Raw genomic sequence first — 26768 nt, 5'->3', positions numbered from 1 at the left:
AAATGTGATGCCATAGTAAATGTTGTTCAAAGTATCAGCTATGAGGCCCTTCTTTAGCTTTTTACCAAAGCAAAGCAAAAATGTCACTTTTTTTCGGACGACTGTGAGACAGCGCGCAGCGGTGATGCCAAACAGCATCTCAAAATTATGACAAGAAACACTAGACAATGGTTGCTGTATTGGCACAGAGGTTAGACGACTTGTTTGACTTTGTAGCCCATGTATGCATGACTGAAATGAAATCTGCTACTTGATAAAAACTGGTGTTAATTCATTGGAATGTGGCATCTTCTGCTACTATGTGGAGCCTGTCATTTCCAGCAAGGTGCGTGCAATGCATCAGCACTAAGTTCAGGCAGTCACACTGGTGAAGTACAGTAGAATCTCGATGATATGAATTTGAAGGGAGCACGTAAAATATTCGTGTCATCCCGAATTCGTATCAACCAAAAACAACATAAAACTGATATTAAAGATGAACAAGAATTTTATTGGCAACTACTCCTTGTTGGAAAAAAAGTCTACGATGTTCTTTTGAACTTTCCTGCCTTCACCATCTGTTAATTAAGTGCTACAGTTTCCTCACTCATACTGCTGGCGCGGCGCATTCACAGTTGACATCAGAGGGAGCGAAAGCGGCCAAACTCATTGCGAATTCACTCATTTCGCCGCTTAAGCGGCCGAAAACCGTGCCGCAAAGTTGACACGAAAAAAATAAGTCCTGGAGAATTCGCTCTGGAGAATTCAAGCGAAAATGCTAAAGTGGCTGGAAAACCACGTCCGCGCCCGTCAAAAACCTTCACATTAGTTCTGCCCCTCGTATACATGCCACCCCCGCCGCCGTCATTGCCGCTCGAGAATTCATTCCATTTTGCCAGTTTCCTGAGCACTGAAGTTTGTACTGAGTCTTAACTATGCATGCAAGGCACTGAAAAAAAAAAAAACAGTTTACACCTTTACTAACGTTATTTCGGAAGACACACCCGCCAACAGAAATGACACGAGCGGACACAGCGGCGGTGGTGAATTTAGCTGGCAGTGCAAAAGCAAGACATGTTGGGGCATGCCGACTCGCTGCTGCTGCACCTTCTTCTACTTCAGGTGTTATCACTGATCGTGATCCAAACCAGGCTCTCGATGAACACGTCCTTGTCAAGGTAGTGAGCTCTGACGTGCCGCGCGCGTAGTCTTGAGAGCGATCCACCGGCGCTGCCTTTGCCGCTATGTTGAACAGCAGCTGGCTGTTTACATCACGTGGTTTGAGACATAGAGCAGCCGATGGAGTGAGTCAAAGCCGTGAAGCAAAAAGGCGATACGCTATTGCGTGGGGGGAAAATTGGTCTCAGCCCGTTTTGTTCACACCGGCCTCGCAGTGCGTTTTTCCAGCTACCAAAGTGAAGAAAATTCCGGCAAGTTTTGCCGCATTCACTCCTTTTGAAGTAAAGAGTGAACATGCCTTCCTCCCACAGCCAAGCCACGTCACGCCGCGGCGTACAGCAGTCAATCGCACATTCGTATTATCCGCAGTTGCTGGGGAAACCATTCGCATAACACCGAATCATGGTGTATTTTGTATACTTTAGTCTATCCAAAACAACCTTAAAATTTGTATCATCGCGAAATTCACATCAACCGTAATCGTATCATTGAGATTCTACTGCACTTGCATGAGTGTTTGCGGTGGGAGTTTTTATACCCATTTCGCTTCTTTCCGTACATTGATGACGATGATATATGAGGTTTAACGTTCCAAAACCACGACATGACTATGAGAGATGCTGTGGTGGAGGGCTTCGGAAATTTCAACCACCTGGAGTTCTTTAACGTGCACCCAAATATGAGCACATGGACCTACAGAATTTTCACCCATCGAAAATGCAGCCGCCGCAGCCGGGATTCGATCCCGCGACCTGCGAGTCAGCAGTAGTACCTTCGCCACTAGACCACCACTGCGGGGCCTCCTTTCCATAAACTGTTATGGTGTATTAAGATAGCTACTTAAAGTGTGAGATATGCCGATAACAGTGCTATGCCACATGTGTAGCTGAGCTGATAGCAGCAGATGCTAATCATGAAAGGGATGTTGATAAGTCGCACTGGCACATTCTTTCGTGGCTGTCCAAGTGCCTTGCACTGTCTCCAAGCTTATCTGGATAAGTAAAGGCGTAGCTTTGATAAAGGAGTTGAAGCACCACCCCGGCAACACACACAGTCATATTGCTACAAACCGTAAGCACATTTTGAGCTTTCTCATTGTGCCCCCTTATAACCACAAGATCGGCATTCTTTAGCCAACGCATAAGCATTTCCCCAACTTTCTTGCCGCCGAATGTCTTTCTTTTACGAACCACAGACACGAGCAAATGTTTCTAGAAATTTGAAATTATATGGCCGTGCTCTTTCATTAAAGAGCAAAGAGAACAGCGAATAGAAGTCTGTAGTGAGGAAAGCATTGCTATCCCATTCCCATTTTTAATCACAGTTGTCTGTTCACGAAATTTTAGTGTTGGCTACGGTACTCTTTCTTCTTCATACTCTAATAGTACCCCTGTCACATGGGCACCCACCATCGTCTTTACATCAACAAAGATACGGTTCGTGTCACCCGGCCTTCCTTACGCCAAGGAAGTTTAACGGAAAATTTTGCAAGGAGAGCCGGGTGACCTCCGTTAGCAGCGGATTGGAGTGCTCGTCCCCAGTAATGGGAAAAAAAACTGCAAATACAAAACAGCTGCAGTCGTGTACACCATTGTGTTTAAGTCTGTGCATGTCGTTCCCTTTTCATTGCAATGCTATTTATTCTACTACAACACTGCGAAAATTCATAGCAGTGAGTGAAGCCAATACTCTTCCTTCCTTGTTGATGCCAGTGGTCGTGCTGGGCATTACACCTGAACGACCCATTTGCAGCAAGGGCTTCGTGGACTGAACGCAAGACCTGTGCTCATCTGATATTGGAAAAGACAACATGATCTAGGTGGTAGTGTAACTTTAAGGAGCTCGACGACAACTTGCAATGTGTTGTACAATCGGCACACTAGAGAAAAGCGCATACCAGAACATACAGTGTTGCAGGCACTCCTGTCAACATTACCGCCAATATACTAGCAGGTACATGTTTCTGTGATAAAAGCCGAGACATTTTCTTTTGTTTCCATGTCATTAAATTAGTTTTATAACCAAACATACAATTGAACATGTTCTGAGCGGGGTCAGACATGATAACCTTTTTTTTTTTAATATGTGGGTTTTTACTCCCCAAAACCACAATATGATTATGAAGAATGCCATAGTAGAGTTCTCTGGGAATTTCGACCATTTGGTGTTCTTTAATGTGCACTGAGATCGCACAGTACATAGACCTCAACCATTTCACCTCCACCGAAATCCGACTGCCACGGCCAGGATCGAACCTACAACCTTTGGGTCAGCAGCCAAACACGGGATCAGACATGAAATCTTGCATGCAGACGTCGGTGCAACAGCCCCTAATGGACCCCTTGAGCGTTCTGTCTGAAGCATGTAAAATTGCCATGCGACATGGGCACAATTCCATCACCATAAAACTCTCTAGTGGAGTTTCACATTGACACAGCTTAATGGAGATCGGTGGTTACCATGTGACAGGGGTATGAGATCATATACAAAGCAGCTTCCTCCGATCGTGCCCAGACCATCGCCTCAGCTATGGTGCCACATCTACCACAAGCCCAATGGAGAGGGCTTGTGTATATGTGGGCATTGTAGTGAGACTCCATTTCAAGGTAGCAATTAAACACGTGAAGTGATTTGCTCAAGTGTCTTTGTTACACTTCTAAAAGGTACAAGTGAACCTTGATACAATGACTATAAACATACAGTGAATTAATACAGATCACGTGCTTGTCATGAATTTCAGATGTAAAAAAGGCCTATTGTGTTTCTTTGCATGTCCCACCATTGCTGAAAATGAAACACGTCTGCAGAGGCAGTGAGAAGACAGGTCAGCACTTCGCACATGGCACATACGCAAAGCATAGGGTAGCCATAGTGACAGGGGCATGCCATAAAGAAATAAAGCCGAGCACAGCTAGCACATAAAGTAAAGACCAAGCCACTACTTTGTAACGATGCCTTTATGCTTTGTCAGAGGTCAAAGTGAACATACAGCCATGCTATCGATGAGATAAGCTGGCAAAAAGCAGTACATGATAACGCTAGCCATAGGCAATAATGATTAGCATAAAATTTAGCAAAAGGAATTGATACAAAATATCAAATTAATTGCTGTGGGTTGCATTACTAGGTTTGTTACAACCATGCTTCAAATTATACGGTAACATCAGGCTTATTTCTCCTATAAATGTCGAAGGCCGATTTCTACAGATGAGAGGAGATCACTTCAAGCTGCGGCCCTGCAATACGTACATTAGCTACTTAATGAACATGTTCTTACATGCTTGAGTGCGAAATTACATCCAGCAGTATAACCACGTTACAAGAGCAAATTGTGCACACCAGCTTTTTCCTGTGCCAGCTTGTCCAATGGATAGTAGCCAAACCCAGATTGTGTATTTTGAAGTGCTTTGAGTGGACTGCGCACCAAGCAATGTCTGCCAAGGCTTTTAGCTCACCAGGCATGTAAGAAAAGAGCTGCTGTGTGCCAACAAGTGCACCAGTGGCTTTGGAAGCAATGTGCATTAGGAAGCACGGTCATAGCAGGTTCAATACGGGGGAAGTGACCAACACGAGCCCATAGTATTTGAAATTAGCTCAGGTTCAGCACATTCGACACTGCCTCAGATGAATCGAGGAGAAAACAGAACATTAAGCAGAAGATCATCGAATGAGATACGAGGAGCAAATATAGCACACATTTTCGACATTTTGATAGTGCAGGTATGCACACATACTTATTCAGCCAAACACCATTGATGATGATGTTTGAAGTTTTGTGGCGCAAGGGCCATTTCACGGCCAAAGAGCGCCAGTTCATGTTACTAAGGATATGGACAATGATTGTGATAAGCGGCTGTATAAAGGCCATAAAATTCCTCGCGGTAAGGCGGGTAAAAACATACAAGTAATAAAATCATGACCATGCCGTGAAAGGTGTGTGTGATGAGGACAGATGACAAGAGTTGGTGATTATAAAAAACGATGGTGGATATGAATGGCATTAGCACAAGTGCCTCACTCGTTCATACCCTTGCGTCCAAGGGCCGTGAGGCAAGTGCTTTCTTGTGTACCCGCCGCAGCAAAAACCTCTCTAGAGAGGTCGTGCTACGGAATGCCCGGGTGTATGATATGAAAATTATTAATTTCTTTTAAAAATGCTAACAATGATTTATGACTAAAAAGCGGTTCCCTACCAACGAACATTGCAGGGTGTAAAGGTATATGTTGTCGGTAGGGTAATGTAAAATGTTGTTTTCTTATAGTTTCTAAGTGTTTACACTGGATTAACATGTGAAGGACGGTTAATGGTTCACCACATCTGTCACACAATGGTGGATCGCCACCAGACAAAAGATATGTGTGTGTCGTGTATGTGTGTCCTATCCTGAGTCTCGTTAGTATTACCTCTGTATGACGCGATTTCGATACAGGCAGCCAATGACCAAGGTGTGGCTTAATAACGTGTAGTTTGTTTTGTGCGTGTGTATCCCACTTGCTCTGCCAGTAGTCCCGGAAGTTTCGTTTGAGAGACGGCTTAAGATCAAGGGCCGGAATTGATATGGATGTAATGGCGGTGCTCTCATGGACGGATGCAGCGAGCTGATCCGCCCTCACGTTGCCTTGAATCTCACGGTGCCCTGGCACCCAGCACACTACAACATGTTGTTTGAGTGTGTAGAGTGTGCATAAAATGGAGTAAAGTGAGACAAGGACTGGGTTTTTGTGTTTTTTAAGAGTGTGCAGAGCCGTTACTACACTGAGGGAGTCTGTATAAATTACTGCTTTTTGTATTTGTAATTGTTTGATGTGTTTAGCTGCCACAAGTATCGCGTAAGCTTCCGCTGTGAAGATACTTGTGCGTGGATGTAGAGGGCGAGCATCCGAAAAGGATGGGCCGACAGCAGCGTAGGACACAGAGGAGTTAGTCTTGGAGGCATCTGTGAAGAACTCAGGACGTGTGTATTTGTGTTGAAGTTCCAAAAAGTATGTTCGGATATGGGCAATAGGTGCATGTTTTGTAACTTCTAGGAAAGACACATCGCAGTCTATAGTCTGCCACTGCCACGGTGGCGGGTATGCTACAGGAGCCATTAAACTGTGTTTAAGTGACACTGCAGTTTCTTGAGCTAGACACTTCAGGCGAACTGAGAAGGGCTGCCTCATCGAAGGCCTGTTTTGAAACAGAGTTGAGCTCGACAAATCATTAATTGTAGAGTATGAGGGGTGCTCCTTGTCTGCTTTCACCTTAAGGAAGTAAACAAAGGACATGTAAGTTCTTTGCAAATGAAGCGACCACTCATTTGACTCAACGTAAAGGCTTTCTACGGGGCTGGTGCGAAAAGCACCCGTAGAAAGGCGGATGCCCAAATGATGCACGGGGTCCAGCAACTTCAAGGCACTTTGAGTAGCAGACTGATAGACAACGGCCCCATAATCTAAGCGGGTGCGAATGAGGCTTCTATAGAGGTTCATGAGACATTGCCTATCACTACCCCAAGTAGTACGTGACAACACTTTTAAAACATTCATGGCTTTTAAACATTTTGTTTTTAGATACTTGATGTACGGCACGAAGGTCAACTTGTTGTCCAAGATTAGGCCTAAAAATTTATGCTCGGCTTTGACGGACAGACGTTGCCCGTTCAGTCGAATGTCAGGCTCCGAGTGCATGCCTCTCTTTCGAGAGAACAAAACACACGTGCTTTTTCGTGGGTTCAGTCGGAATTCGTTTTCCTCTGCCCATTTGGAGAGCTTGTTTAAACCTAACTGAACCTGCCGCTCACACAATGCCAGATTGCAAGACCTAAAGCCAAGCTGGACGTCATCGACATATGTGCAATAAAACATATTGCGAGGGATGGTCAAGCGCAAGGAATTCATTTTTATGAGAAAAAGTGTGCAGCTAAGTACACCACCTTGTGGCACGCCTGTTTCCTGAACAAATGTTTGGGAAAGAACCGTGCCCACTCGGACACGGAATGTCCGGTTTGACAGGTAACTTTTGATTATGTCAAACATTCTTCCGCGCACGCCAAGGTGGGAAAGGTCTCTTAGAATTCCGAAACGCCATGTTGTATCATAAGCCTTTTCGATATCGAGGAACACAGAGAGAAAATATTGTTTATGGACGAAGGCGTCTCTGATCTGTGCCTCGATACGAACAAGGTGGTCTGTGGTGGATCTACCTTCTCGAAACCCGCACTGAAATGGGTCGAGCAAATTATTTGTTTCAAGGAAATGTACAAGTCGGCAGTTTATCATTTTTTCGAAGATTTTGCACAAGCAGCTTGTAAGTGCTATAGGCCTATAACTCGAGGGTAAAGAAGGGTCTTTGCCCTCTTTCGAAATGGGAATAATAATAGCCTCTTTCCAGGAGGTAGGGATAGCGCCAGAAAACCAGATAGCATTGTACAAACAAAGTAAGGTTTTTCGTGTTTCGATTGTTAGGTTTTTCAACATTTCATACACCACACGGTCAGAACCTGGGGCAGAAGTACTGCAGGAGTTTAGAGACATTTGCAGCTCAGCTAGACTGAAAGCTTGGTTATATGCCTCGGATCTAGTGCATTTGTGTTCAAGTTTCTGCTTTTCTATTCTTGTTCTGTATTTTTGGAAAGTGTCAGTATAGTGGGATGAGCTGGACACCTGTTCGAAGTGTGCACCGAGGAAGTTTGCCTGATCTTCCAAGGTATCACCCCGAGTGTCCACGAGTGGAAGTGTGTGTACTTGTTTTCGTGCTATCCTACCGACCATGTTCCAGACTTTAGCCTCCTGTGTGTATGAATTGATCCCTGACAAAAACTTCTGCCAGCTTTCTCTTCTGGCCTGCCGACGCGTTCTCCTGCCTTGAGACTTTATTTTCTTGAAGGTGTCAAGATTTTCGGCTGTCGGTGAGTTCCGAAGCAGCCTCCAAGCTCTGTTTTGCTGTTTGCGCGCGTTTCGGCATTCAGAGTTCCACCATGGCACACGCCGTTTTCCTGGGTGCCCATTTGTTTGTGGGATGCATTTTGTTGCAGCATCAATCAAAAAAGCTGTGAAGTAGTCGACAGCAACATCAATGCTTAAAATACATATGTCACTCCAATCTATACGAGCGATGGTATGAAAACGTTCCCAGTCGGCTCTGTTTATGAGCCATTTGGGAACACGGGGTGTACACTCAGTTGCTGTAGTTGTGCTCAAAACTACGGGAAAGTGGTCATTTCCATACAGATTACTGACGACTTTCCACTGGAGTAGAGGCACAAGAGATGGAGACACTATGCTTAGGTCTATGGAGGAGTAGGTGTTATGTGCGAGATTATAATAGGTTGGTTCTTTTCTATTTAGGAGAGATGCGTTCGACGAGAGAAGGAATTGTTCAATCAGTCGACCTCGCGCGTCGCAACGAGAGTCTCCCCATAGCCTGCTATGCGCATTGAAGTCTCCAAGGAGAACATAAGGCTCCGGAAGTTCATCAATTAAAGAGTGTAAATCACGTTTTTGCAGCTGATAGCTAGGAGGGATGTAAATAGTGCAGATTGTGATTAGTTTATCAAAAAGAACCGCTCGAACAGCCACTGCCTCAAGGGATGTTTGGAGTTGTAAGTGTGTGCATGCAATTCCTTGATTCACTATGATGGCAACACCTCCGGATGATGTCATGGCATCATCACGGTCCTTTCGAAAAATAACGTATTTGCGAAGAAAATTTGTGTGTTTTGAATTAAGGTGTGTTTCTTGTACACACAGCACTTTTGGTGAGTGTTCGTGTAGGAGTTCTTGGATGTCGTCAAGGTTTCTGAGAAGGCCCCTGACGTTCCATTGTATAATTTGAGTGTTCATGGTGAATGTAAAATAGTGCTGTGTGTACGAAAAGCGAGTGGCTGTTTAGACGGGGAGTTTGAGTTCACTTAACAGGGCCGTCACCAGGCCCTGTTATTTGCTTTTTTGTTTTCTTGACGCGCTCCAAGGAGCCACGCCGCTCTTTCGGCACCAAGGGTGCCGACGTATCCATTGCCTCCTCGGAGGCACTGGATGCCCGCACGTGCGGGCTGTTAGTTTAAATTTTGGGCCTCGCCTGGTGAGGGGAGGCCTTGAGACCCGAAGACTCTGGAGTCTCCGGTCTCTGTTTGGGAGTAGGCAGTGTAGCCTGGGCTACAGCCGCCTTGGGGGCAGGTGCCACAGCCGACGGCTCGCTCTGCGCAGGCCGAAGGGGTGGCGAGGGCTGGTGCGGCGATGCCCCCTGACGCGCCGCATCAGCATATGTTGCGCCGTAAAATGGCGACACTCTTCGTCTTGCTTCTTTGAATGTGATGTTTTGTTTGACTTTAAGAGTGATTATTTCTTTTTCTTTCTTCCAGTTAGGACACGAACGCGAATACGCGGCGTGTTCCCCGTCACAATTCACGCAGTGAGGCGTAGTAACACAGTTATCAGATGGGTGGCCGTGGCTACCACATCTTGCACAAGTTTCCTGACCCCGGCAGTTCTGCGAGCCATGACCAAATCGTTGACATTTATAACACCGTCTTGGATTGGGAATGTAGGGACGGACAGAGAGTTTGATGTATCCTGTGTCTATAGATGAAGGCAGTGTGCTAGATGCAAAAGTGAGTATTAAATGTTTGGTAGGTATTTCTTTGTTGTCGCGTCTGATGACGATTCGTTTCACATCCGTGACATTTTGCTCTTTCCACCCTTCAAGCAGTTCCTGTTCAGACACTTCAAGAACGTCTGCTTCTGAAACAACTCCGCGTGAGGTGTTCATTGATCTATGAGGTGAAATAGATACTGGGATATTGCCAAATGCTACGAGATTGCCAAGTTTTTCATAGTGGTGTTTTTCAGGCAGCTCAAGGAGAAGGTCTCCGCTAGCCATCTTTGTAACCTTGTATCCTGGGCCAAAGACCTCTGTCAGGGATTTAGCAACAAGAAATGGAGATATTGCTCTGGCTTGTTTTGTTGGGTTTTCGCTGTGCACAACATGGAATTTGGGAAAGCATTGTCTGGGTTGGCTGAAAATTGATATGTCATCGGTGCGTCCCCTCTTAGGCGGGAGACGATCTAGGAGACGGGGAAATGCAGGTGTTCCCATAGTAGTGTACTTTTTGTTCGGCAGCAATGGCGACCACCCACCATGGAGTCCAACCAGGGGACGCTGAAGCACTTAATAGCATAAGGCTGCAGACGCCAGCCGTACATTGCCACTATAACCAAATATAACTACTCAAGGTTGAGTAATTACACAAGGTTAACCCTTGCCGCCATGAAAAATCGGAAGTAAATGGAAGAGAGAAGAAGACAGGACAGATTTAAAGACGAGAAAAGACTAAGATGTAGGAAGAGAGAGATAGGAAAAGGCGACTGCCGATTTCCCCTGGGTGGGTCAGCCCAGGGGTGCCGTCTACGTGAAGCCGGGGCCAAAGGGGTGTGTTGCCTCTGCCGGGGGGCCTTAAAGGTCCAATCACCCAGCGTCGGCTCAACCCCCAGGATTCCCTTTTCCCCGGACACGGCAAAGCCACGCACGGCTAGGCGTGGCAGGGAGTAGAAACTCCCCCATTAGCTCGGGTCCGTGGTGTCGCTACACACCAAACGCCTACTTGCGCAGGCGCCCCTGCGGGCAGTCAAACATCATTACATATAGGAGAAATTACGTAAGAGCCAAATGGTTGTAAGAGACACCAGTGTGCCTACACTGAAATAGATGCTGATAAGAAAAAGCCTATGTGGTAGCCTGCTTACAAGAGGCACCCCAATAAAAGACAGCGATTGCTCCTCGGTACATGTCTCTTATAAAGAGGTTCAAATACAGCGTTGGGCCTGCCCGCTGCATAACTGGTGGTGACACTCGGGAGAAGACAGTAAGCAAACTTTAAGTGTTTTTTTTTATTGGGAAACTGTAAATTCCCTATTGCAGGTAGCGAGATAACATTTGGCTCGTGCTTACAGGGGCCTCGACTACAGATTGGCATCATTTTCCAACAATGCTCGAAAAGTGGTGCAAGACCCCTTTAAAACGAGAACTGTCAAAGTTTAGCAAAAACTACCCGCGCATCGGCCAATGAGCAGGCTTGGTAGGAATAAAGCTCACAAGGATGCTTTTGCAAGAAGCTATTCAATGCGGTGTGTCACATAAAAATCAACTGTCCTACTTACTCAGGTCTGCAGAAAGCTCTGTTCTTGGACTAGTTGATGATCGCTAATAAACATGGTATAGCGTCGAAACACATAACAAAAACACAGAATGAGTGTTGATTGATTGATTAATATGTGGGGTTTCACGTCCCAAAACCCCCGTATGATTATGAGAGACGCCGTAGTGGAGGGTTCTGGAAATTTTGACCACCTGGGGTTTTTCAGCGTGCACCCAAATCTGAGCACTCGGGCCTACAGCATTTCTGCCTCCATCAGAAATGCAGCCGCCGCAGCCGGAATTTGATCCTTCAACCTGCGGGTCAGTAGCTGAGTACCTGAGCCACTAGACCACCGCGGCGGGGCACAAAGCGCGCGTCTGTTTTATGATTTTGTGCAATACTACGAGCACTTGCTTGGTTCTAACACTGTCTTCTTTTTTCTAGAAAAATTTATAAAAACAATGCATACATAACAGAATATGATTATGCAGCAAAAGTTGCTACAGTGACAAGAAACCACCATTGGCATTGAAATATGTAATAAAATCAAACCATGCGAGCTATAGCTAAAAAAAACTATGGTTGTTACAACCCTTTTTGTGCCTGTTACAGTGTCTGTAAGGCATCTAAAACACTGAGGACAAAACCAAGGACAAGAGGATCTGGATGCTGACAGCAGCAATGAGTCAACACTCGATCCACAGAGAAATTATTTCTTGTTCCTAGTTAAAAGAAACATCAATTAAATGTGCAGACCAGAAGCAGCAGAGCTTACAGGTGTACACCACATAATTACCAAGTCACAAAGAAACTGAACATGCCATACTGGCCACCCATACATCATCCAGACAACTACGACATGCCTTCAACCACTGCATCCTTCTGTGTGCCACTGATATCACGAAACTCCCCAACTTAAGTGACATGTCAGGCATTCTAATCAACACACCTAGAGCATAACTAGTACACATTTAGCGTGCACCTTGATTACACCAGGAATAGCCCACTCCAAAACTTATCTTGAAATCAAAAAATTCAGGCCTCATGCCATAAAAGCGCTGGAACCTACCCAACCAGGCACATAATGGAGGTACACACAATACTGTAAAATGGTATGAAGGATGAAAATAGATGGAATAATAGAAGTAGCACCAACTTTGGTAGGAGTGCCATATGTGCACTTATATACCTGAGCAAAGGCTAATTAAAAATGTCAAGGCATGGCTCAATACAATGAAAATCAGCTTCCTCTCCATACCTTTGGCTAACATTCCCTTCGAAGGCGGCTGCAGCAGAGGCATAGGCGCCGCCACCGCATTGCTTCCACCTAGGGTCCCAGGAGGCGGTGAAGAAGCTTCGTCAATTTCGCTTATGTGTTCCTTTGGGTCCAGTGTGTGCTGCCCACATTCCACCAAAATGTCATATGGCTGCTTTTTTTTCCATCTACAGAAAATGCAAAGTACCATTATTCCCCAAACAGTTGAGCAGATATTTTCAGTCTAGAAGTGCTCTTCAGGCATACTAGATAACATTTGCAGTTTCCCTACTCTGTAGTGAAAACTTAACGCTGCAAAAATGTACAATGTTGAGGCCTTCTTACACCGGAAGTGTCCAGACTTTCACATCTACTGCGAAAGAACTCAGCAACCCAAGATGACACTTCTTGCATCCAGACTTGGCTATATTGCCACAAATGTAAATGAAATGCTACAATAGGGCAACCCTTACATTATTTTCTTCTCTTACATCGCAAGTTGCGAGAAGAAGTTTGAAAGAAATAACATCCGTGAAAATTTAAATCTACCAAACCTTTGCAATTGGGGATAACGTCACAACCATGCATTGGTCAAATGTGCAGTTGTCAAACATGCTGCATAATTTAAGTTGGCATCTACAAAAGCAAGGTTTTTGTTTTTTGGCGTGATTAGTCATTTGCTTGCGAGTGTAAAGGATCAACCACATTTTCCCGAAACACCTTATTAGTATTCAGCAGCCCATAGCAGCTAACATATAACTTCAAACTAAGAATGCTTTACAACTCTGAATGCTAATGAGGTGAAGTGCCCCGAGTGTTATTGACCCAGCACAGGAACCAATCTACCATAACGTCCTTTTTATAGGAGATGCTCGTTAGGCAGCCTTTTCATGGCAAATTATTTGTGCACCATGGTAAATATTTATTATTGGCCACATCCTACACACAAACAAGTAATTTTTTATAGTTTGCCGAATGTGTAGAGGTAAAGAAAATATGAAACATAACACTAGTGATCCTTTACAACACACAGGCTATGCAAAATAAAGCAGTCCCTCAACACATCAAGTTCATGGAGAAAATAACAACACGAGATCTCACTGAAATGAGACTCCTTTGCTCTACTTTCCATGTGGCATGCCCAGAACAAAAAATCAATAGACCTAAAAATTGCAGCCCACTTTGAAACCCGTGAGCAGTTTTATTGACACCAGTAGCTGAAGCTTTAAACAATATGCTTCTAGACCATGAGAATACACACACATGCGCATGCACACACAGTTCAATGCACTCATAACAATACTCTGGTGCAATAAAAATTTCATTGTTAAAATCGTTGATTGCTAAAGACGGGTTACACGAAATAAAAGCGAAATAGGGGGATGGCAGGCTGCTGTGCAAAAACCATAACATCGCATGGGATATGCCAAATGACAAGGATGACAAGCCTGCCAATTTTCTGGACATGTTTGAAAACTCGGATGAGTCAAGTAGATTCTCCGTGAGAAGTAACAACGTGGTTTATTTCGACGTTTTAGGCAGAGTCTGCCCTTCATCAGGATTGAGGGTAGAGTTTGTTGGTGCTAAATATATATATATATATATATATATATATATATATATATATATATATCGTAAATCTTTCTGTAATTCAGTTGAACAGTGGTGAGGTGGACAAAGCACTGCCTTCACTGGTTGGCCTGTAGCCCAACAGTTCTACTGTTGTTACTTTGCCAGCAGGGATGTGTTACAAAGCTCTACACAATGATGTGAAATGTTCTACTAGGCCAGTAGTGCATACTAGGCAGTGCATTCATTATTAGCCTAGGTGATCATTAAAAGGCCCTGCTCCTCAAAGCATGCCTATTGTCTTGAGTCGGCAATCATCCTTGCTACGGGCTCTGATGACTGCTGCGACACCTTTGCGGAACAGCACACAAAAAAAAAAGGATGAAAAACCAAAGAAGAAGACACAAACAAGCGCCATTCGTGTCTCCTTCTCTGGAGACAAAAACAGGATGACATAGGACAAAAAAAGAGAAACAAAGCAAGCCTTTTTCATGCTGTTTCAGTTAACCATTACCAGTTGACCCAGATGCATTACCATGCTTCCGCTGTGGTAGCATTGAAAAGGGCAAAAGCAAAGTGTTTCATATTTTAATTCGTTTTTGAAGCAAGTTCCCGCGTTGACTGCAGCATTGTGCATCAACAATTTCTGTTGCCGAAAGTGAAGTGCCATTCTGATCATGTGCTGGGCTTTTTGATTGATCCCCCTCCCCCCAAATAAAGAACATACTGCACACACTTTCCATGAACTCGGGGTGAACAATTTATACCTTCCACTGTGTTTAATACTTGTTAAAGCTGAGAAAAATAGGTAAATTTGTGCATCACAATTTTAACTGCTGTGCAGCTGACCCAGGCGATGCTGCCATACTGTCTACATGAAGCACAACCTTCATCCTTAACCTGTACTTTGCATTTCTTAATCAGGGCAGATCGATTCATTCCTGTATGGCAAAACGTATAATCTTCAGGAGACTCATCACTTCTGACTCATTCTGACATCTCATTTGCCAGGACAGAGTTGTCTGCTAACTTGTGCAACACCAAAGCAGTCGAAAGGGGCATCAGAAAGCGCAGCATTCATCTTGGGACGATACAAGAAACGCGTTGCAATGTATAATTTGAAGAGTGAAATTTGGGTACAAGGCACCCTTTGAAGAGCCCCCAAACCACCCAGCAGTCGAAATTTAGTTGAGGTGGGGAAGTTGCGCTCGAGTTAACAACAAACACGTAGCCGTGAGAAATTTTCGAAACTGTGCCGTAATAGCGGAGTTACACGCGTCTGATGTTTGAAACGCTATTATCCCTTCTTTCCCTCTTTCCTGCACTACCCTCTTCCAGAACCGCTTGGGCCCTCCTCGCTGAGTCAGGTGAGTGCTCCTCCTCATCTCACATGGCATACGTCACCGCTGACACGCTGCTGGAGACAGCGCCTACTTCCGGTTGCCGCCACTCCGACAACCCAGCTCGCCGTCAACTGTGTTGTGCGTGTCATGCGGGTGCACTGATCATTGACAAACCGCTGTTGCTGTCGTGCCGTCTCATGCCCCTACGAATCATGCCGGTATGGACCCTTTGTTGCGTTACGAGCCGCAGATGTCGATTCGCAAACGGCAACATGACCGAGAACAGCAAGGTGCGTGCGAAGCAAGGTGCCTGCGTGTTTGCAGAGTGACTGGAAGTCGCCAGTTGACATTCGGCCAATCGCAAGCATCGAAAGTGGTAACGTCATTGAGTTTCACTGGTGATATCACACATGTCAGTGGCGGGAATGGCGGGGACCGGAAAGGAGAAGCTATTTTTTTTTCGAAATTGTGGCATAGCCCGGTAGCGCTACAGCGTGTGACATCGTTGATCGCGATGGCATTCTGCACGCGATGCGCTTGTTTACTTGAAATGTTTGGGAAAATATCGGAGAGTGTTTATGGGCCCTTTATGTAGATAAGAATTTGCAAGCTCTTTTTCATTAGGTTGCGGGCATAAAACGTGCATGCTGCAAGAAAAGTGCCGACAATATTGTCTGTAAAAATTCCATAGAATTTGTCCTAAAATCACACTTATGTCGCTCTCAGCAAACGAAAAATGTTTTTATTTATGCAAGCTTCCCTCCCTTGTTTCTAGCATTTTCTAGAACACTAAGTCACAAGGGGCAGACCTCAGCAAAATCAATATTAAGACTTTCAGTCCCGATGCACAAATGCGATCGTCTCAATCTGCATTATACATAATCAAAAGTGAGAACGTGATACTGGCATAAGCTACACCCGACATTTCACAGGGTATAACTCACAGAAGTGAAATATGCAAAAACATAAAATTAGATGAGAGAACAAGTCCCATTTAGCGCTGAAAACTAAAAGGAGCCACACACGAGGATGACTATTAACCACTTGAAAATTCTCAACCATTCAGCCAAATGTCAACGCTGCAAGAATACTCGATCAACTTAACGAAAAGTGGGCAAAAAAACTTTGTTTTTTGGCTCAAATAACTTGTTCTACAAATATAGGCAATGTTGACAGAACATTCAGTTGCGCACTTCACCTATGTTGTGTCGACCTAACATTTATGGCAAAATCAATATACAACCATGTGAACTTGCTAACTGAGCTATCCAGCATTATCACAGCATCAACTATTATCAAATAATGCTGGCAAATGCAGCTAACTTAAAAATTATGTGCTTGCGTTTATTGATGTCTCGCTGGACAAGGGAGACGAGGCCTTTGTCAGACATTCCAGCTTTTAGCCCCAGCTTACCCCTTTGTGCGAAAGAAAAGTACAGGGGGGCGCTGGCTTGATTTTTTTTTTTTTAATCAACTCAGAAGCAAGGGGAAAAGGAGGCTGCTCTTTCCCCGATACCTCTTACTGATTTGCAAGTCAAACACAATGGTTTACTTTCTAACATTTAAACATTTCCTGCATGAAGTTAGCAAAATTTGTTTTCAGACACTGAGATGTGATAAGGTCACCCTTACGAGACCTTTCACGGAAAATACCAGTTACTTGCCCCCAGCACCCCTCCCTTCACTAACCATTATGTACTTAGAAGGGCTAACATATTTCTGCGTAGTTTCACATTACTTAGACATAGCAACACAGCACAAGCATCCCAGTGAAGAGCTCTTCATCACTTCACAAAAGAGCACATGCAAACAAGGGGTAATAGGATAAATTTGGTACAAACCTCTCTGAACAGAGCTCAGCATCTTTAGAAGCAGTGACTAGCAGGGGATGAACACGAGTTCTTTGTAGCAGTGGCTGAAATGAAGCATGAACAAAGTTGCTGGGTCAGCTCAAAATTTGTAAAAAATGTAACTGAAACCCCCAATGTCAATAGTACAACGTTCAGGGCATAACACATGAGGATCGGCAACAATGTGCAACTGAGCCAGTGTCGAGAGGCCAAGAAAAACCAAGCCGAACAGAGGACAGGTCAGACACATGCGACCTCGGCCTCTCACCACTGGGAAAGGCAGTTGTACAATTCCAAAGCTACCATGTTTGGTATTCACTGAATGTATACATGATCGGAATACACCGACACCTTTACTTTTTTAACCAATACCAATACTGGTCTTGGAGAAACCGAAGGATATAAAACCAGAGAGGTCGTTCATACCAACCCCGATAGGCCGAACATGCTTTGGCACAATTGCTCACAAACACAGAGACTGTTTGAATTACTAATTAATTATCATTCCTAACAAAGCCCTGGCAATTACACAGCATGATGTTCAGGTGATCCAGGAAGCTTACCCGGATTGTCATGGTGTAAACAGTAAGCCTCTCACGACTGTGGTCCTGGCTTCCGTAGAACCCACGCAGGTAGGCAAGAAAATTGCATGGGTACATGCCATACAGGTATTGGAATAGAAACTGCAGACTCAGCTTCAAGTACTTCAGGTGGCTTTCATGTATGTGACCTGGAAGCACAGAACTTAGTTTAAACTGTTTGTGAGCACAACTAAACAAAATCAGTGCGTGCAGCAGAGCGACGGCTTTAGAGCAGGAATTGGCAACCTGCAGCCTGTGGGGAAGCATTATGTGGTTACCGGCACGATCTCTAACAGCCCTAATCACTTCCTATCACTTCCTATCTGAAGGTCAGCGTCGCTCATAATCACAATGCCGCAACAGGTTGGCCACGTTCAAGTAGCCTGCCGCGACCATCGTGGCACGAGCACCAAGCCAGACCCGGCTGGCATGCGCCACGCACTCTGGCTACGAAGAAGAAGACAGTGTATTTATTAGGGCAAACTTGTGCTCACAATTCTAATGACTATGGTCGTCGAAGTTCGAGTTCGTCGAATTCCACAGATCTAACTGTTTTCTTCTTCGTAGCCAGAGCGCACGACCGCATGGCACATGCCAGCCGGGTCTCGCCTGGTGCTCGTGCCACAATGGTCATGGCGAGCTACTTGAACGTGGCCATCCTGTCACGGCAATATAGTGGTTTTGGGATGTTAAACCCCACATATAATATTTGAAGGCCAACCTGGCAATGTTGACCTAAAGTGGTGGGATTTTTACTTGTAACCTATTTTATTGCAACAATGTGACATGCATTTTGCAAATAAACATGATTTCTAGTTCAGTTTTGCAGAACACTATTAAAAAGGATTTGCCTGCAAAGCCCCCCTCCCCCTTAGATTTGCCAAAATGCAACTTGGTCCTTCACCTCAAAAGGGTGGTTGCCCCTACTTTAAATAAAGCAAGCAAGTTCGGATTAATATTAACATGCTGGCTTAATACATAAATAAATATTATCTTTTATGCACAAATGTAAACTATAGCATCTGGTAGAAAATCTGAAATAAATAATAAGAATGAGCTTACTAGGTCTTCTTGTACACTGTGCAGCCAGGGCTGAGAAAGCCTCAAAAGCATCTGCAAGAGCAGAGGTTCCAAACTGCACAGGCAGCATTGGCATGAGACTAAAAACGATCATGCTGGCCTGCATAATGTGCACCGGCTCGGGAGCACTCTGAAAAATACAAACAAAAAAAGTGAAAAAAAAAAAACCTCCAGCCCATGTATTGAAAAAGCACAAATAAGTTTGTGAATTGTCTATCTTGAACAACTTGGGAGTGCAGTAAGGAAAACTACATGCTTAGAAATTATCATGCCATCTTTTTTCTTACTGACTGCAAACCACATCTGTGGAACTACCAAGACACGGTGAAAATTTCTCAAAGTTTGATAAAGACACCAAGCACCTCAAACAGTACATACAGTGAAACCTCAATAATTGAAACTTGGTTATTTAGAAATCCAACTTAATTTGAAGTATTTGTACAGTCCCAAATTTTGCAATGCAAGTTTTAGCAAATAATTTGAAGCTGTGGTCAGCACCAGTCCACTCACTGCAAAAACTTTGGATGCAGTGTGCAGATTCCTGATCCCAATTATGCCACTAATTCGTGGAAATGACGGCCCTAAAGAGCCACAAGGCAATGCAACATAGCGATACTAAATAATGATAGCTGAAACACCCCAGCCTTGCTACTTCCAGCACAAAAAAACAAATAATATATATATATATATATATATATATATATATATATATATATATATTAAAAAACGGTGTCATGACCAGCTGAAATGTGCACTTGCGAAAAACAAGAAGTGCTTTAGTGCACCACAGCAGTGACGTGTGGGCAGCCAATCGCATGTTTCTCGTTACGTCAGCACGTGATGATTTACCCATTCTTTCTGCGATTGTAAACAAATTGTAAACAAATTTAATAAAAGCAGAATTTGCTATGTATGCGAACCTCCTATTGGTGGTTGCTCCAGCAGTTAGCCCACTTACACTGCTGGCAGAGTTCTTGCCTGTAACACCTCCTTCGAAAATAAAGTTCGAAAGCTTTGATGATCATGTTTTCCAGCCAGAAAATATCGCGAATTTCGTCACAGAGGCCATTATTAAATTATTTATTTTACCAGAAAAAATGGACAAATGGTCACATCATGACGTCCTGCCGCAGCGAGGTACAGGTGACATGCTGGCCATGTGTCACTATTGCGTTGCGCTGAAATACATTTTGTTTTATGCAGACGCGCATTTTAGTTAATCACAACAGCATTTTTTTTAATGTTGCAGCAGAGAGGCCCGTAGTTCCTTTGCATTTGCACCATAATTAACACCAACCAAGTATTGCTGAAAAACATAATCCTCAGAGCTGCCAACTAGCCAGCACCAGTGCTCATAATTACTTGCAAAGTGGGATGCAAGTTCTTTGCCTCAGACTTTTTGGATGTTTCAATTTCGAAAACCCACTTAATTCAGAGACTTCTTACGATCCCAGTGACTTGGAAATCAACGAGGTTTTACAGCACATTCAAGAAAAGCAATGCTGCAAAAAATTTTTACTACCACGGAATGACTTTAGAAAGTGCCGCCTTTTCCATGTCAAGCGCTATGTGGTTGTTGCGATGTATTACTAAGAATATTTAGCAACTTAGAATAAATAGTAAGATAAAGATTGACCTTGCAATACCACTTAAAATGGCCTATACCAGAATACATACTGCCGCTTGGGCATACATAAGTGCATTGTGACACTGCACTCGCCTTTATGACCATGAGGATGTGACTTAGAATCTTGTGACTTGTGATGTGATGAAGCCAAGGTGGCTGCTTGTGCACAATGTTGGCGATTAGTGTAAGCGTGCATTGCCTTGTCCTCCCTTTAAGACAGTCATGAAGCTTGTCAAAAAGGTCCTGAAAAGAACAGGGGTGGATACGAGATCATATCTTCCATAAGCATAACAGCAACACATAAGCCAAATAAGTACTGTAGACAAAGTGGTAAAAGTCTCATTTAAAGAATGTTAACTGCCTGCTTAACAGGAACAAAATGATGCGTCAAGTAGACAGCACAAGTTGATTACAGACCAAAATAATCCTGACGATACTCAGCATAAGGTAGTTGAAAATCTGCCACAAGAAAAGCCAGTGCCATTTTTGAGAGGCCAAAAAAAATGAGGCCGAATGCACAAGAGGTCAGACACGACATGCGTGGGCTTGGCCTCTCACAACTAGCAAATATGACAGTTGTACCTCAAACCATGGTAAAACTTGTTCAATATATGGCAGCATGAACATTGATGTGTTGCAGAGATTGCATGAAAAAATTGCTTGCCAATCTCGATAAAAAACTAGCATTTCAAGTTCGTCACTCCTTGCTAGGCATTTTGGCTCCGCAAATGAAATGACAGACCAATCGGTAGTGATGCCAGAGTATAGTGATGTGTACTTCAAGGGACAGATATGCAAAGAGAAGCAAAGAGCACTAATCTCGAGTCATTTTAGTGCACTGGTGGCATGGCACACTTGGTGCACAGCTATTTTGGCCACCGCTTACACTCAAAGAGACCTCTATCAGTTTCAAGTGTCAATACACCATCATGCAGGCAATAGCCCAAGAATGCAGGAAGCACAATACAGCTTTCCAACAATGAAGTAATTTTTTTAAAGATGTAGAGCGTGCCAGTCACACTGGCTGCTTTAAATGACATCACAGCAGAGGTGACAAACTTCTTTTAATACTGCAATCTCTTGAGAACTGTACTTAGGAGTGCAGGGAGAAAATCCAGGGCAGTTATACGTGCCCTTTTACATTGTGCATAACAATTATCTCGGCATAAACGCAGACACCACTGTTCATTCCATCTACTTTTTTCTCTCTGCGGCGGCCGTTGAGTGCCTGCCACTAAATAGCGCCTTAGTCGGTAGCGGCACCTTATATAACAGTAAGCAACTATATGTTTAATTCGCAAGTACTGAGCAGCAGGCTAGCAAGTAGCAATGCGAGACTGGAATCAAGCAAACAAGCTTTATAAAAAACCAGAAAGGCAAGCTGTATTATTCAATGAAGGAGATATTTACTGTCCATGTAACTGATTGATTGGTTGATATGTGGGGTTTAACGTCCAAAAACCACCACGTGATTATGAGAGACGCCACTGTGGAGATTGACGATTGATATGTGGGGTTTAATGTCCAAAAAGTATGAAATGATTATGAGAGACCCCGTAGTGGAGGGCTCCGGAAATTTTGAACACCTTGGGTTCTTTAACGTGCACCCAAATCTGAGCACACTGGCCTACAGCATTTTCGCCTCCATCGAAAATACAGACACCGCAGCTGGGATTCGATCCCGCGACCTTCGGGTCAGCAGCCGAGCACCTCAGCCCCTAGACCACGGCGGCAGGGCTGTCCACATAACTGTAACCAAATGCTACAAATAGAAGTGCCATTTGAGTTCTCTCAAGGACCAAGCTTTATAGCGAAGTAAAGATTGTTGTTGGCTTGAAAACATTAGTCAGGACACCTACTGATCTACAGCAGTTCTACTGATTAAAGCAACAGACACATAAAGAGACTGCTAAGGGCACAGTGAATTACACTGGAATGCAACAAGATAAATTTATGGTTAGTTAGTCCTGGCACCAACATCTGTTAACTTGATGGGCAAAGAAATTACTCGCTTGACAGTGGTGTCGTGTTCAATTCAACAACCAGATGAAATTCCTCTCAGGTAGTGATGTTTTGTTTCACGACTAACATGTGTCAGTTATTGCTCGTACCAGCTGTATTGCTATTTTTGTTTTCACTAGCAATGCAACTGGTCTCAGAACAGTTTTTCAGAACCTGATAAAAAACAAAAATGCTCTTTTTAGAGGCACTCAACTAAAACACATTTCATGCTGCGAGGGCACAAGTGCAACTTGGGTACTTCAGTGATATGAATAATGAAACAGTGAAAGTTGCAGACTATTACAATAAAGCATGGAATAACAGACCTTCGCACTAGTTTCCCTGATGGCGACCAAGACATCCAAACACCGCTGAGATCGTGACGCCAAGTAGTAATCAACAAGGGTGGACAGCATTGAAGTATCTTTGTCTGAGAATGAAGAAAAAACGTTACTCACTACGTTATACGTGATCAGGAAAACAACCTGACCAATTCGATAACGACCAAGTCCAACAAAATTGACTGTCACCACCTTTGACAAGTAAATAACAACTTTGTTCCTCACGTCCACGCGAGCTGGGGAAAATAAATAATTAAAAAAACCTAGAGCGCAATGACTGCGGGCCCACATCAAAGCAAAGTAGCAGTGCTAACGTTGTCACACTGTAACATGACAAGACTGGTAACCGGCACAATAGCGCATAAGAGAGCATAAATCAAAGGTAGCCTACTATTGGCGAGGCTCTCATTGACAAGTTGTTTGATTTCCTCCACGGAGCGGCCATCGCACGATTCCAAGCTGGCAAACATTTCTGATGGAAGAGCCATGACTTAGTTGTAGTAGACGCTGCACGAGAAAAAAAAAAGCACGGTCACAGAACAAAACAGCTGGACCGCAATGTATGTACCACACGATAGGCGGGACGTGCCAACCAGTCGTCGGCGTTTCCGAAAACGAAAAAGTCAAAATAACCTTTTTACATATCGTGACAACAAGCAGTCATGTGTCGTAGTTGTTGCTGTCCTCTAATGCGATCAAAGTGTCCCGGGACATGCTAGCAGAGCAATCGGTACTCTAGCGATAGCGAACACACACAATACACTCCGCAAAACATTTTTTCCCCCCCAGCAAGCGAACGAGCCAAGTGGTTAAATCCAATGCGTTGCTTTTCTTTATCTTCTCGTGGCGGCGACAGTATAAACAACCGTGGTCCTGTTGATCAAAATGTTTTTTGTGTGTTCTTCCGCGCAACAATTGCGGTTTTAGAATTATTTAAAGAAAAGTTGTTGAAAAAATATTCCAATAACTTTGAAAAATGCGTAATATTATAATTTTTGAACGCTACACGATTGTACAAGTAGAATGCGAAAACTTTTGCAGAAAACTAGATTCTATTGCGCACGCAGCTTTTAAAGACAGAGATGCAATTTAGGGAGTTGTACGTAGACATATACTGAAATGCTTAGGTCTCTTTCGAGTGTGTAACAGCGCTCTCACGATGATTATTTGTACTAACTTGTAAACAAGTGGCATTTGTCTGCGTTTGTTCACCCACTTTGTAGAAACGCTTTCTACTAAAGCGTAGCATTTTGGCGCGTCTTGTAGCAGGCGAAGATACTTAACTCATGAAAGAAAAAAGTAAAGTGGCGTAGAAGCATCGTTTTAATGAGGCTGTTGACTCCCGCTGAAGCAGGGAAGGGGTGTGCGCCGCCGCCGACGTGTTCTCTAGGCGCGATCGGCGTGCCATTTGAATACAATTAAACTTTTTCCACGCAGTGGAAGTACCTTTATTTGGCACCTTCTGGCACCACTAAATACTCGGTCCTTTCTCTATTCTGCCTACTTGCCAGTTGAATAACAGGACGAGAAAAAACGCGTTAAGTACTCCTAATAATGCGGACTGTAGTGTTGCTAATCTGGTCAGCGGCAGCGCCAACGGTGGTGTTTGGCGGGGACCACGAAGGAAGGTTCCTCCGTGGCGTGGACGGTCCACGTCTTGTTTCCTACGCTTCGGCCTGCATTCCGTGCGGTGCCGCACGGTAGGCCATCAAACCGTGTACAATCTGCCTTTCCTTCGTGTGTTTTCTTTTTTTTTTTTTCGGACAATATGTGACTAACTATATGAATCTGTAAATTTTTCACGTGCTTGGAACAAGACATCACTAGCATGTAGCTTGCAGGATGTATGTGATTCGTAATATTCGGAAGAGGAAACCAGCGATGGAGAACAAGCAGACTTGAACTAAATGTTTATTGCGGAGAGTCTCCAGAGTAACAGTTGCACACACGGGAGTTAGCAGGGGGGGGGGGGGGGGAATTGGGGCACTCGCCTCTTTCAAGCCACACCAGCATACGTTCCCCCTCTATCCCCTCACCCAGCTGAGGTGCAACACCAGTTTGCACCCCCCAAGAACAAGAAGACAAAATTATGCGGACGCTCATGCACACTCAAAGCCAAGGAGCGTGTCTAGTAGCACGAACAGCACATTTCCATGATCAATGACACGTGCACCCGCTATCTAGCAACACGAATTATTTATCAATATGTAGGAAAAGTGATCACGAATCACTTACACATGCAAACTTTGGTATTTTGTTTTTACTTTGAAGGCTTAAAAAATTCACGTTAAATCTTATTTCTTCCTTTCCAATACACACTCACTCATTGAAATCAGGTGTGGTGTTCACGCAGTTAGCCTGTCATAAGCCTCGACCCGACCACTGTAGACATGGCCGCGTTACAAATGTAATCAGAGTGTATCTTGCGCTGCATTTTTATCTGTACGGTATTCACAGCACATGGACGTTTTCGTGATTATTATTGGATTTTCTCATTAGCATCGCTTTCATTTGTACATATGTATACAGCTAGCGCATGTAAGCATACCTCTTGGTTTTACTTTCGAGCTGCGTTGTTTCATGTTGCTCGTCCCAGCTTGTGTGTTCCTGAACTTTAAATTTCTCCTCCTGTGTACGCATTATCAAGGCTCGTTTCGTCATTCTTTCCAACTATGTGCCAACAGCTCACCACCATGAATATGTGGAACACGCGCAACCACGGTAAAAGATAGACAAAAAAAAAGAGATGTATTTTTGTACGTTATTGAAGCGTACAGTACAGACACACTAACACCACGACCCTTTCTTCGAAGCTCCATGAGGCTCTGCGGAGCCCCGCTCTTTACGACCAAACCTGGGCGACCCAGCACGCCCGTGAGGCAGCGTGGAGGCAAGCCCTTGACGTCCCCTCATGGGAGGCTTAGGCCCGACCACCTAAACCTGCTGGTTTCTTATAATTCCTCCTCCTCCTCCTGTACGCTATGCCCTCATAGAGAGAGGGAGCGGGGCTACGTGATGCTGCGTGTTCTTTCTCTCCATTGGGAGAGGGTGCGGCGCCGCGTCAAGAAAGTGATGCGCTGGCGCGCAGCATCGGCTACGTACGTGTGGTCAGGCAATGCCAGTGCACGCCAAAGAATCCCGGGTGGTCGAAACTTTCGCTGCGGTGCGCCTCATCTTCATATCAGGGCCACGATGCATCAAACTACAAGAATCATTCATACACTACCGACTTGAGATGAGTGCCATCTCCCCCATTATAATTTTTTTTTTCAATGTGTGTACGTACGTTGCAAAACAAGACACTTACGAAACATTTGCCAGTTCTCAGACTTTCAATACATATCCATGCTGTTTTCTCATCCCTTATAAGCCCTAAATTTCAGCTAACTATATAAGCAGTGAACATGCAGTAAAACAGCTTTTTCGGCTTGTTGTTATGGGTTTCCAGACCACCACCGCCGATGATACGCCGGCGTGCGCCGCCGCTAACTCGGAACGACCTCCACGCCCCACGCCGCCACCGGCCGAAACCGCTACGGCGCACACCTCTTATATACAGGGGAGTACAGTGGAGCATAGAGTTAATCTTACTAGAGCGCCAAATCTGGGTGGCACAAGCTTAGCTCTGGAGGGCGTAGCGAAAGGCCGATACATAGCGCAGCGAAGTGTGATAAGAAGTCTTAGCCAGTTGTCAAAGGACCTCAAAAAAGATTACTTCCTGGAAAGACTATGTTAAAGGATTTGCGCGACTACGTCTTTTAAACATGCCGCATGGCGCACCTTTGTGCATTATCAAAAGTACTTGAAAAAATTGGAAGTGAAATGAGTTATTTGCTAGTAATTCCATG

General features: G+C 44.3%; 1 protein-coding gene across 3 annotated transcripts in view; it reads right to left on the bottom strand.

Annotated features, from left to right (window-relative positions):
* The window catches only part of Tsc1 (tuberous sclerosis 1 protein hamartin), a 118280-nt gene extending 94583 nt beyond the window's left edge, over positions 1 to 23697 (bottom strand). For 2 of the 3 annotated variants that reach the window (XM_037413361.2, XM_037413362.2), the window contains exons 1-8: positions 23554 to 23697; positions 23312 to 23427; positions 22906 to 23009; positions 20672 to 20821; positions 18934 to 19081; positions 17854 to 18020; positions 17282 to 17355; positions 12532 to 12716 (exon numbers count right to left, since the gene is read on the bottom strand). In XM_037413361.2, coding sequence (XP_037269258.2) covers positions 12532 to 12716; positions 17282 to 17355; positions 17854 to 18020; positions 18934 to 19081; positions 20672 to 20821; positions 22906 to 23009; positions 23312 to 23408 — 925 coding nt within the window. In that variant the 5' untranslated portion in view covers positions 23409 to 23427; positions 23554 to 23697. Of the gene's footprint in view, positions 1 to 12531; positions 12717 to 17281; positions 17356 to 17853; positions 18021 to 18933; positions 19082 to 20671; positions 20822 to 22905; positions 23010 to 23311; positions 23428 to 23488 lie in introns of all 3 variants that reach the window. The other variant, XM_075880055.1, reaches the window with a different exon arrangement.
* Positions 23698 to 26768: the final 3071 nt, after the last annotated feature.

This window comes from Rhipicephalus microplus, chromosome X (genome assembly GCF_043290135.1).
Source record: "Rhipicephalus microplus isolate Deutch F79 chromosome X, USDA_Rmic, whole genome shotgun sequence".
Classification (NCBI taxonomy): Eukaryota; Metazoa; Arthropoda; class Arachnida; order Ixodida; family Ixodidae; genus Rhipicephalus; species Rhipicephalus microplus.
This window is presented reverse-complemented; position numbering and strand designations above follow the sequence as displayed.